At 42.6% G+C, this 13,308-nt stretch overlaps 1 protein-coding gene across 1 annotated transcript in view; it reads left to right on the top strand.

Moving 5' to 3' along the window:
- SHC4 (SHC adaptor protein 4) overlaps window positions 1-13,308 on the top strand; it is a 109,523-nt gene that overhangs the window by 29,190 nt on the left and 67,025 nt on the right. Inside the window, exon 3 of the mRNA XM_088472799.1 lies at window positions 12,408-12,471. Within this exon, the coding sequence (XP_088328925.1) occupies window positions 12,408-12,471 (64 nt within the window). The remainder of the gene's footprint in view (window positions 1-12,407; window positions 12,472-13,308) is intronic.

Here is a 13,308-nt window from a genome sequence, read left to right as displayed (position 1 = left end):
GAAAAACACAAACATTTCAACATATAAATGATAACTGCAGCCCACACATACACAAGGGATGTAGTTATCAGACCGGCAGCCGGGATGCCACCGGTCTAATTCCCAACTGGGGAAGCCCCAATATGGGACTTAAGATAGTTGTCGAAATACCGACGCCTATCTTACTCCTGACACCGATATCCAGGAGGATGCCATCCCGAACGAGGTAAGTCTGGGAAGTCTTAGCTGTTAGCCACGGGAGGTATTAGGTTTAGGCAGCGTAGCAAGGTTATGTTGTTTGGGTGGGAGGTTAGGGTTAGGCACCCCTAGGGGGCAGGGTTAGGCACCACTGGAGGATTAGGGTTAGGCACTAAGGGGCGAGGGTTAGGTTTAGGCACGAAGGAGGGAGACTTAGGTTTAGGCACTAACGGGGAGGAGTGGGGAGGGTTAGGCTACAAGGCTAGCGGGGTGGGGAGGGTTAGGCTACAAGAAGGGAGGGTTAGGGGGGAGTAGGGGGAGGGTTAGTATACTTACCCGACCCCTGTTGGAATACAGACCATCGGGATGCCGCTGTTGGTATTTTGACAGGAGGCATCCCGATTACATATACATACAGTTACTGAGATACATGCCTGGGAGGAGCTGTGTGTCGCCGCATCACCCCATTCTGCAATCTCCGCAGCTACGAGGAGCAGCCGCGCATGCACGGGAGAGTCCTCTACTGACAGGCTCTGTTCTGAACTCCAGTGAGACGGAGACAAGAATCTCCGTCTCACAAAAAAAAACCTTCAGCAGCGGTGATGGATCGTCGGGCAGGGGGGTTTCTAGGTACTGAAACCCCCCTGAGTTTGATACTGGGATTGCGGGTGGGACCCCTCTCTGACGGCTGTGACCGGGCCCGGGACTCCAGTCTCAGCAGTCCCCCACTGATGGCGGCCCTGCACAGGGGGCCGGCTCTGTCAGAGCAGAGCAGGAGTCGGGGAGCCAGGGGAAACCCTAGAAAACACCATCTCCAGGTGGCGGTGTTATCACAGGGCTTCCCCCGGTAATCCTTAACAATATATTTTTAGTAAATCTCAGGCATTACAAGTATGGGAAATGCGATCTGCATACTAAAAATATGCGAATTAAAGGGATAGAGTATTTTTTCAAGAAAACTACTCTAATTACCCTTTAATAAATTTATGTGATACTAAAATAATGTGAAAAGGGTGTGAAAACACATTTTTTTTAGTAAAAATAATATTGATAAATAGGGCCCTATATCTCTCCAAGGCTTAGTACATCATACAAATTTAACCCACTAACACTGACATTGGGGTCCTGCAAATTGTAATATGCGGTTCACTGGTAGACTCTACCAATGCTGACAGTAAGGTTACCAGTGGACATCACCATCAAATAAATAGCCCCCACCATCACCTCACCAATAAATGAAAAGCTCCCACTCACCATGAAATAATTAGCCCCATATTCACCACGCCAATATATTAATGATGTATGCCTCCTCCAGCATTGCATGAAATAACCTACACCTATATTAAAGTTCTTTTCCACCCTATCCCACGCTTACATTAAGAGCTCCTTACCCCCTACCCCTACTCCTACACTTACATGACACTGCCCCAACATGTCCATTCCAAATGTTTTATTTGCATTACAAAGTGCCCTCTCCCACCTGCTCTATCTGTGCTCTATGATGTGTTTTGTCCCTTGCAGCACTGAACCCCGCACACTCAGGGGAAGACTTATCAAAGCTTGGAGAGATATAAAGTACCAATTAATCAGCTCCTAACTGTAACTTTTCAAACAGCCTGTAAAATGACAGAAGCTGATTTGTTGGTACTTTACTACTTTATCTCTTCACTTTATCTCTCTCCAAAGTTTGATAGATCTTCCCTATGGGGAGTAGGGCACCACGGGAACAGACAGCGCTGCAAGAGAGATGAAAGGGGAGGAGTGCAATTAACATGGATCAGTGCGATTCGCGGCCAAGGACCAAAGTGCCACCAGCGCTGAGTCATTAACCCTTTAGTTGCTGTCCGGTCAGTGAGTTCCTGGGAGGCCTGATTTGTCCTCATCACTCAACAGAGCTTTCTTGCACATGAGTGCATTTTTTTAAGGTATAAAAAAGGCAAGTCAGCTATCTCCAAGCAGGAGACAGTGGGCCCCCCTGGGCATCCCCACCCCCCTTTATCCAGCTCTGAATCTAAAGGATCCAAAATATTAGATCATTATAATGTCCTTAAGACACATAATACAGTACAACTCTCAGTGGTGGGAATTCAATTCAGTGAGATGTAGAATAGCCGCAGGAGGGAGCTCCGGCAGCTATGCAATACACCGCACTGTTTGGACGGCTAAAAGATTTCTTCTCTCACCCCCCTGGGGATGCGAGGAGAAATCCGACAAAAGTGCCAGGCGCGCAGCTGTTTGCCGGCTTAGCGCGGCGCTAACAGCCACGCGCCCGGCACTTTAGTTGGAGAATGCCGGGTAGCCCAGGTTAAGTCGAGAGAACCGGCATTCTCTGACTTACCTGCTTCCCAACAAGGCACACAGCCCATTGAATTGTATAGCTGAGGGAGCTCCCTCCCTCGACTATTCATCATTGTGCTGAATTAAATTCCCCCCAGTGTATCCTGTTATATATTGAAATCTGGATCTGCTAGATTCACATTGTTGTGTCATGCCTGCAGTACAGTACCATGTCTCACCACTGTGTTATTTTACTGTATTGCTTTACAGCTGCTGCAAAATGTGTTGCTTTATGTTTGTTCTCAGTTCAGTAAAGGGGCTCCATTTATTAATGAGTATCAGTGCAGTGATATCTTATGTTTCCGTTCGCTGCTTTTTTTGTTTTTGTTTAACTTGTATTTATTTATGATGCTGTCGCCGGCAAGCGCTAGTGTAAATAAACTTGGCTGCGCTGTTTTTCTTCTACTCATGTGCTGTCTATCTTCCTGGCTGGCGGCCCTCTAAGATCTCTACCTGGCAGCTGCAGCAACATACTTGACAACTCTCCCTAATTGTCAGGGAGACTCTCTGAAATAGTAGCAATCTCCCAGACTCCCTGATGATCTCACTGATTGCACCTAACATCCATTATGAAGCTGTTATGTACTTGAGAAAAAATAAAGAAATCAGAGATATATACATTCAAATGGTATAATCAGTGCCATTTCCCTGCATTAGTTATATAAGGCACAATCATCCTTATGGCTACATGCATTTTCAGATAAGGTTTCTCTTGCATACTTCCCAACTTTACATAATGGGAAGCAGGGACAGGGCGTCCGGAAAAGGGGCGTGGCCTCCAAGAAGGGGCGGAGCCAACTGAAAACGGGGCGGAGCCTCGCAGCTTCCCCCCGTTTTCGTCACTATAGGGGGCGTGCCCAGCACTCTCAGAGATGCTGGGCAGCCCCCCAGGCTTTCCCTACGCTAGAAAAACGGGACTGTCCCGAGTTGGGAGGTATGCTCTTGGCCACTTATATGGAACCCCTTGTAAAACACAATACATGAGCTAGCCCTGAAAAGTATGAGTGTGATTTCATCAACAAATAGATCTTACTAACTGCTTTGGGTCTCATTTACATTTGGATGTAAGTCAGTTTATGACACGCCTCTCAGATGTAGCAGTACACGCCCACTTTACCTCCGTGCTTATAGGTGCTGCTTTCACAATCTCCCTGAAATGCTTTTTCAAAAGTAGGCAAGTATGGGCAGCAACCGCCCTTATAAGACTAGCGCACACTGCTGTGTGAAGGGTTGGGTAGGGGGGCTGCTGCCGCTGCCTCACAGGGAAGAAACGTCCGGGTTGCTGCGAGAAAGATGGAGGGGGGCTGCCAGCTGATGTGAAAGGGGGAGGGCACTGGCTACTGCAGCAGGATGATGAAAGGGGGAGAGAGACTGCCAGCTGATGTGGGAGGGGGGGCGCCATCTGCTGCGGGAGGAAGGAAGAGGGAGAGTAGATTGCTGGCTGATTTGGGAGGAGGGGCCACCATCTGCTGCTGCTGCGGGAGGATGGAAGGGGGAGAGGAGACTGCCAGCTGATGGAGGAGAGTGGAAATGGCTTCTGTGCGCTGTGGGGGGCAGGGGCGCCAGCTGGTGCAGGAGGAAGAAAGGAAGGAGGGGCCTGCCGGGACCTAGCGCTTGCACCCTGGAGAGTTTCAATTACACCAACGAGCGGTATTCAAAATACTGCTCATTGATAAATACACACAGCAGTCATTTCATTGGATATATGAAGGAAAATAGCGCTGCTATATCACAGCAGACAACACAGTGCACACATCAATAATAAATACCAGGAGCTTCTATTTTACATACACAGCCAGTTTACACACATAAAACTTGTTAATAAATGGAGCCCAAGGTGATGAAAGCATGCTCCTGATCTCCATGTATGCTGGTATGAATGAGCACATACACAGACACTACATATCCAGTGTACAATATAACTTTCCCAAACAGAATGGAGATGACTGGAAGAATACTTATGGGTTTACTCCAATATACAATATATGAAAGGATAGAAGTACTGTATCGCTTTACAGCAAAATGAAGGGGCCCATTTGTCAGCAAGTGTTACTTATCATACACATTAAGAGGCTTATTCATCATTACAAAAAAAATTGATGGAGGTAATTAGATTTAGAACTCGCATGGAGTTCTACCTAATTACCGGAGGAATTCATCATTCCTCCTCTCCATAACTATCTATTCCGAAAAGCTGTCATTTTTGCGATGACAGCTTTTCAGAAAATAGATACATTTCCCTGCCTGCTATAACATGCCACAGCTGTAATCAGCGCTGCACATGCGCCATTACGTTCACGAGAGCGCCGTATGCGCAGCACTGATTACAGCTGCGGTAATTCTGTGTCCGTCCCCCCTGCTTCCCCGCGCCCCTCTTCCACCTACCTGGCCGCCTATCACAGGCTGCAGCCGTGGACCCCAACCTCCCGCCTGAAGATTTATTTATTTATTTTTTCTTCAAATTTTACTATTTTTTTTTTTTAAACTTTACTGTGTTCTGCCGGGAGCACACAGTCTGTGTCAAAGCAGCAGCCGGAGCCGGAGGAGAGACCAGGGAGCGACGGAAGGAGCCGAGGAGGACCTGCTCACGCTGTAAGCAGGCAAAGTATAACCCGCTGTACGCCAACTGAGAGTGGCGTATAGTTAGACCATCAAATTCCGAAAATACACAATTTTCGGAATTTGATGAATAGCCTAATTTCTACGGGATCCGGTCTAAAGATCTACAGTAAAAAGGTAGAAAATGTCTAGATAGGCAACAGATGTTAGACAGGCAATTGGTCGACAGGTACAAAAGGACGACACACTAAAAGTCATCATGTAATAAGGTCAACAGGTACAAATGGTCGACATTGTCAAAATGTCGACATGCAAATGGTCAACATGAAAATGATCGACATGAAAATGGGCGACACATGATTTTTTTGTGTTTTTAGGGTTAGGCACTTACCGGAGGGTTATGGTTAGGAACTTACCCCAACGGTTAGGGTTACGCACCTTCCCCAACGGTTAGGGTTTGGCACTTACCCCAACGGTTAGGCACCAGGAGAGGGAGGGTTAGGGTTAGGCACTAGAAGTGACGGTTAGGGTCAGGCACCTAGCCCCGACGGTTAGAGTTAGGCACCAGGAGGGAGAGTTAGGGTTAGGCACCAAGGGGAGGGTTAGGGTGAAGATTAGGGTTAGAAAAAAAAGTCGACCATTTGCATGTCAACCTTTGACCCTGTCGACCATTTGTTCCTGTCGACTTTCTTACATGTTGACCTTTAGTGTGTTGACCTTTTGTCCCTGTCGACCTATTGCCTGTCTAACATCTGATGTCTGAACCTTTTTAATGTAGATCTGTTCAATCCACATCCATTTCTACATCCCCATACTAATGGGGAATGTAGAAATTTAACGCAGACGGACTTAACCAGGAGTTATCAGTGATGTCTCCTGTGTTAAGTTTGTGTGTTAGTAAATACTAAAAAAAGGGTAATTTAGGAAAATGTCCTTTAAAGCCATTATTTTAGTGTTTATGAATAGGCCCCTAAAACTCATTGTGTATGATAAATGGTGCTCAAGCCAATCACTTCCCAACTGTCATTTTTCAAACAGATGACAGTTAGGAGCTGATTGGCTGAAGCACTATTATCATACGCAACGAGTTTTAAAACTCAATGCGCATGATAAAACTAGTTGATAAATGGGTCCCTAAGTCTTTAGGACTAGTCCATCTTTCTTAAATGTTAAGATGGCATCTGCATCCGACGTGCTGTATAATAAAACTGACTACTAGTATAAATTCCGTCATCCCATTGACATCTGCATGTCGGACCCAACACGCACAGCGTTCACCCGCTGATATAACTATCCAGACTAAAAACAAAAAGACAAAACGCCTCCCCGCTCCTATGCTGCTAACATGGCTGCCTCCGCAGGGACCCAGCCACAAGTAAATGGAGGCTGGGAGATAAATGACAGAGGGAAGGGAGAGATAGCTGGGGGTAAAGGGCGGTATATATAGATCAAAAAAAAAAAACGTCAACACCTGGGCCAAAAGCTAGTATAAAATATTTTAGATTCTTCACAAAGGAATGACATTATATTCCACTAGGAACATTTTAACAATAGAAGTGTTAGGGACCTATTTATCAAATGTAGCAAAATGTGCCCGTTAACTTTCAGTTCTTATCGCTGCAAATAATTTTTAGCCCTATTTATCAGAGGGGTTCAGATGGAGCAGAGCTTCTGGTAAGAAGCTGTCCTAGTGTACAGAAAGCAGTATAGCGATAGCTTTAACTATCACTATACTGCCAGCTTCGGACCTATACATGCAACTGTGTCTGAGCCTCCATCAGGAGTAAAATAAGAAGAACCCTCTCCAGCGGGGTCCCAGTTATGCCATTATCTAATGGAGACAAGCGCTGAAAAGCTACCTTATTAAATAGCCCCATATTGTGTCCCCATAGAGAACTATAGGACAGAGGAAGTTAATGAATGTTTAGTAAACGCTGCAGATATCTGCAAAATCTCTGGTATTATATCATTTATAAATATCAAAATGACTTAATTATGATACATTCCCTAGAAAAAAATATTTTTTTCTAGGAGAGGATTTATGGTTTTATAAACTTTAATAAATAGGGTCCTTAGTTTTAGGTTCACATCTCAGTAGTCGTGTACATGGTATATTACTCAGGGTGGGAATGGATGTATCATGTATCACATTTGTTTGATTGATATATCCTGCCCTATATGAGAACACCACTTCTTTATAAGCACTAGTAGATCCAATAGTGTATTACTCATACAGTATGTATTCCAAATTAACCCCAAACATGACTCCATGATAACTCCCAGTTATCCCAATCTTATATCTCCATTCCAAGATAACATACTGTACTAGATTCAACCATTATTGGAACCACTTAAAATGAGAGCTTTCACAGGTTTAGTCTAGAAGATAAGGAGTGGAAGCCCTGCAGCATAATATATACGATGCTGTGAGCATCAGTTATTGCAGTCGGTGTTTTGGATTTGCATTTTTGAAAACAAAATTGTTTAAATAAAGTTGCACTTTTACTTGGAACTACTCCCCCAGCAGAGGAAGTAAATATTTTGATGTAGACTCCATAGATTGTGACCCTTTTTGGCAAGCCATTCCCTACTCACCCTACTCAAACAAACCTCACATTACAAAATAGTCTTGTGACCTAAAAATTGCTTAACTTCGCGAGTGTTCCCAAATTTTACAACCACTTTTGCACTGGCATGAACCAAGCAAGAATAATTGAAGAACTGTAGCAATTTGAGCAACGATAGGTTTCACCCCATGCTCATTCCCAGAACTAGACAATAATGCCTTTTAGTACTACTGCATTTTACGTTGGACAGATTTTGGCTGAATAACTGTCTTTGTTCTGATGAGATGTTTCCGTTTTGTCGGAACAATAAAGCTTTCTGTTCAGTGAAGAGCATTGCTTTTTTTTTCCTGCTTAAAAGCGATTTTTTTTCCTTTCGATAGAATTTTGTATTTCTTATATCATCTCTCTGTTCTCTACAAGTTACAATGAACAAAGAGGACTAGTGTAATTGTGATGACTGAGTGGGAAAAACAGAGGAGATAGAAAATGAAGACATTTTTCAACAAAATACAGTATAATACAAAATGAGGTTTTCCAGTTACATCCGTCTATTTAATGACAATTAGCCAGTTAGTCACCCCTAAATCGGCATCCGCCAATGACTCATTTGATTTGGGGAAGGGGCTTTCCTTTCATGATTAGTTACTTTCTGTAGCTTTGAGGCTTTGAGGAAAAAAAAACATTGAAAGGGAGATTTTCATATTGTCCCTCATAGGTTAGTGATGTTATAATGTCACAACTGGGTCATTATTTTTCCCATATCATTGAAGACAGTGTGAACATGTATTGTTCATTCATTTTCTACTTTACAATATTCGAAATTTAGAAGTTATGCCCTAATCAATTAGAGCAACATGAAAGGAGAACAATATGTTGGTGCAATTGCTTAACATGTCAATTTTGCCAAGGTAGTTAGTGCACATGTAGTTGAAAAAACACAGTAGAGTGATATGTTGTAATTTTTCAATTAAATTGAGAGATGCAAATATTTCTGAGGAGTAGAAGCACTAGAACAAGAAACTGCACTAAAGGTTATAATCAGGAGATGCAGAGCTATAAAACAATTATTTCAAAAGTCTTTGATAATCATCATAAAAGGTACTTTTAAAAGACAAAGTTGAAAGTTCTGTCTTTCACATAGAAAGCAGTCCATTGCTTTATTTCTCTTTATATAATGGATCTGGGGGCACATTTACCAATTACCGGGTCCCAGATATGATAAATATAATTCTTATTGCAGCTATTTACGGCAATAGTAAATGAAGGGCCTGATTTCGCAAGGAACGCAGTTGCTTATATGCACACAGACGGCCAATTGTTGCATTCTGTGCATGCGCAAACTAGTCACTGTGATCGGAACTGCGATCGCAGAGGATACACATACTCATGGCAGAGTGATTGACAGGAAGTGCCGTTTGTGGGTGGTGATGGGAGGGTGGTCGGCCGAACGCAGGCGTGCCAGTACATTTGCACGCCGTTTCAGGGGCAGGTATAAATTATCCACTGCGATGCCGTATGCAGCCTGAGGCCTCATAGCGTGTGCTGAAGTAAAGAATTACTGCGTGAGGTCTGACCTGCCTTAACTGTGCTTATGGGTCCGATGTTACCGATTGTTTCGCAATGTTGCCCAAATATACAGATGTGAGTAAGGGGAAATGGGCGTCCTTATTTCAGGCTGCGATTGCAATGTGAATGCAAATATGTACATATCACCGCTGATATTAGAAACTGCGTTGCGTGTGAATAAGCAGCATTGCGATTCATGCTGAATCAGGCCCTACGTTTTTTTGGGATGTACTAATGAGGGACAGGATCTCTAATAAGGTCATTACCTGTGATCCCTTTCCCAGTACTTTATATACACATATATATATATATATATATATATATATATATATATATGTTATCACCCCACGGATGGCACTCGTGGGGTGATAACTACATGGTGTTTGTGGAAGGGCACCGGGAGCTATATTCAGGATTAAGGAGTGCTGGGTCTTGTTGGGCATATATATATATATATATATATATATATATACATGCAGTCAGGTGCATACATATTGGGACATTGACAGAATTTTCATATTTTGGCCTCTATTCACCACCACAATGGCTTTGAAATGAAACAAACAAGATGTGCTTTAACTGCAGACTTTCAGATTTAATTTGAGGGCAATTACATCCAAATCATGTGAACGGTGTAGGAATTACAACGGTTTCTATATGTGCCTCCCACTTTTTAAGGGGCCAAAAGTAATGGGACAAACTAAACAATCCTAAATCTAACTTTCACTTTTTAATACTTTGTTGCAAATCCTTTGCAGGCAATTACAGCCTGAAGTCTGGAACGCATAGACATCACCAGACGCTGGGTTTCATCCCTGGTGATGCTCTGCCAGGCCTCTACTGCAAATGTCTTCAGTTCCTGCTTGTTCTTGGGGCATTTTCCCTTCAGTTTTGTCTTCATCAAGTGAAATGCATGCTCAATCGGATTCAGGTCAGGGGAATGACTTAGCCATTGCATAACATTCCACTTTTAAGCCTTAAAAAACTCTTTGGTTGCTTTTGCAGTATGCTTCAGGTCATTGTCCATCTGCACTGTGAAGCGCCGTCCAATGAGTTCTGAAGCATTTGACTGAATATGAGCATATAATATTGCCCGAAACACTTCAGAATTCATTCTGCTGCTTTTGTCAGCAGTCACATCATCAATAAATACAAGGGAACCAGTTCCATTGGCAGCCATACATGCCCACGCCATGACACTACCACCACCATGCTTCACTGATGAGGTGGTATGTTTTGGATCATGAGCAGTTCCTTTCCTTCTCCATACTCTTCTCTTCCCATCACTCTGGTACAAGTTGATCTTTGTCTCATCTGTCCATAGGATGTTGTTCCTGAACTGTAATGGCTTTTTTAGATGTTGTTTGGCATCTGGTCTTCCTGTTTTTGTGGCTCACCAATGGTTTACATCTTGTGGTGAACCCTCTATATTCACTCTTGTGAAGTCTTCTCTTGATTGTTGACTTTGACACATATACACCTACCTCCTGGAGAGTGTTCTTGATTTGGCCAACTGTTGTGAAGGGGTTTTTCTTCACCAGGTAAATAATTATTCTGTCATCCACCACAGTTGTTTTCCGTGGTCTCTGGGTCTTTTGGTGTTGCTGAGCTCTCCGCTGCATTCTTTCTTTTTAAGAATGTTCCAACAGTTGATTTGGCCACACCTAATGTTTTTGCTATCTCTCTGATGGGTTTGTTTTGATTTCTCAGCCTAATGATGGCTTGCTTTACTGATAGTGACAGCTCTTTGGATCTCATATTGAGAGTCGACAGCAACTGATTCCAAATGCAAATGTCACACCTAGAATCAACTCCAGACCTTTTACCTGCTTAATTGATAATGAAATAATGAGGGAATAGCCCACACCTGTCCATGAAATAGCTTTTGAGTTGATAGTCCCATTACTTTTGGCCCCTTAAAAAGTGGGAGGCACATATAGAAACCGTTGTAATTCCTACACCGTTCACCTGATTTGGATGTAATTACCCTCAAATTAAATCTGAAAGTCTGCAGTTAAAGCACATCTTGTTTGTTTCATTTCAAAGCCATTGTGGTGGTGAATAGAGGCCAAAATATGAAAATTCTGTCAATGTCCCAATATTTATGCACCTGACTGTATGTATATATGTATATATATATATATATATATATATATATATATATACAGTATATATATATATATATATATATATATATATATATATGAAAGGGGGTACCTTTGGTGCGCTACAACTTTGAATACTAATTAAATTGGAGAAATTTCCACCACTTACGGGTATTTATTGCAATATTAGCTGTTGGTCAAACACAACCTTCTAGTTACTGTTCTTATACCTAAATATTTTATTCTTGGTATATCAGCAGAGGTAAAAAATATAAAACTATTTACAATACAAGTTAATACATGGATAGCATAAAACAACTTTTTGTAAATCTGCCCCATTACAGAAGGATAGATGTAGTATAAGTATAGCTGGTAACAACTAATCAGGTATCCGCCAAGTGAGCTTCAGATGATTTAAATGTTCTATGCTAGAGAAAACCTTTAAAGCAGATTGTAAGAATAATATACATTGGTGATTACTACTAGGTGGTTACTTTGATTTCATTGTAAACAAACATGTTATCTTTTTAACACAATGTACTTTGCATTTTATTTTAGGGGATTCCTAACAAATTCTGGGGTGATTCATATATCTTCCTTTTCCACATTGCAGTCTATTTATTGAAATGAATTTACAGTTGTGCAAATACCAAGTACACGGACCAGATTTTTTACATTGGTGGCAGGCACATGAAATGACATGTTCTGTGTTGTGCTGCCCATATGTATAGTAATTACTATCAAATCCTTTGTCTTGCAAAGTGGCCCAAAATAGCCCTCAGTAAATCCACAATACCTCTCCCACAATTTAGTACATATTTATTATGTCCCTTTGAAAAATAAGGGGGAGCCAACGCTCTTTCTGGCACAGGTGATCAAAAAGTCTAGTTAGGGCTCTGTGTCAGACTACTTGTGACAGATATCACAAAGATTGCAGTTTAATATTATGTATTTAAAAAGGCAATAAAATAGAGCGTCAGCCTATGATTTCAAATGAATACAGAAATAAAGTTCTACAGAAAAAACTGTAATATTTAATGATTGCTTTTACTACTTATTATAATGAGAGAAATATGCCATTTTTACTCGTCTACAGGGAAGCAATAAGTCGCCTCTGTGAAGCAAATCCTTGTGCTAAAGGAGCTGCCAAGAAACGGAAGGTAATTATTAGTAAGCAAATAGCAATCAATGCCCAATATTAAATATTCAAATATGTCTAATTATATTCTGCTATGTAAGATACTTGTAGCCAGAAAGCTAACGTTTGCTTTCATTTCTCCTAGCATACATTTGTATAGTAATAGGTGGCACCCAGGGGTGTTTCCCCTAGTTGTTCACCTGTAACCCTACTCCACAGGTACATCATTATACACTTATGGCCTGATTAAACGGGGATCGCAATTGCAACCGCGTACGCAGAACTGTCAATGGTGCGTACTGTGCATGCGTATGCACCACAGTGTGCGCGCGCAGCGACAGCATTGTGATCTCACTGCGATCATGCACACAGATAGAAAGCCATCGCAGAGTGAGTGACGGGACGTCAGCGTTTGGTGGTGGTCAGAGAAACGCAGGCGTGCCTGTTGGTTTGAACTCCGTGGCATGGGTGTGCATAAATTAGCCTCTGCGGCGTCATACGCAGCTTGTGTACTCACTGCATGCGACGAGCAATTTCTGAGGCAGGTCAGAGCTGCTGCAGTTGTGCGTGAGGGTCCGATGTTACTCAATGTTACCGATGTGTACGCAGGACTGGAAAGTATTACGGATGTGAGAAAGCAGTAGTGAGCGTCTCTATGCTGGCTGAGCGGTTGCAAACATTAGCATATTTTCGAAGCAGAACTGCGTGCAATTACGCGATCGCAATAGCGATCCATGCTGAATCAGGCACACTGACGCAACAGGATAATCCCTAATTGGATGCTCTCTCATCCAGCAACCTCCGTGACCAATTCACCTTACTGCTGGGGCTTTTAGATTCATAATAAGAGGGATAGTGT

Source organism: Taudactylus pleione, unplaced genomic scaffold (assembly GCF_031769625.1).
Source record: "Taudactylus pleione unplaced genomic scaffold, aTauple2 ptg000129l, whole genome shotgun sequence".
Classification (NCBI taxonomy): Eukaryota; Metazoa; Chordata; class Amphibia; order Anura; family Myobatrachidae; genus Taudactylus; species Taudactylus pleione.
The sequence above is the reverse complement of the archived record's forward strand: the minus strand, read 5'-3'. Positions and strand labels throughout refer to the sequence as shown.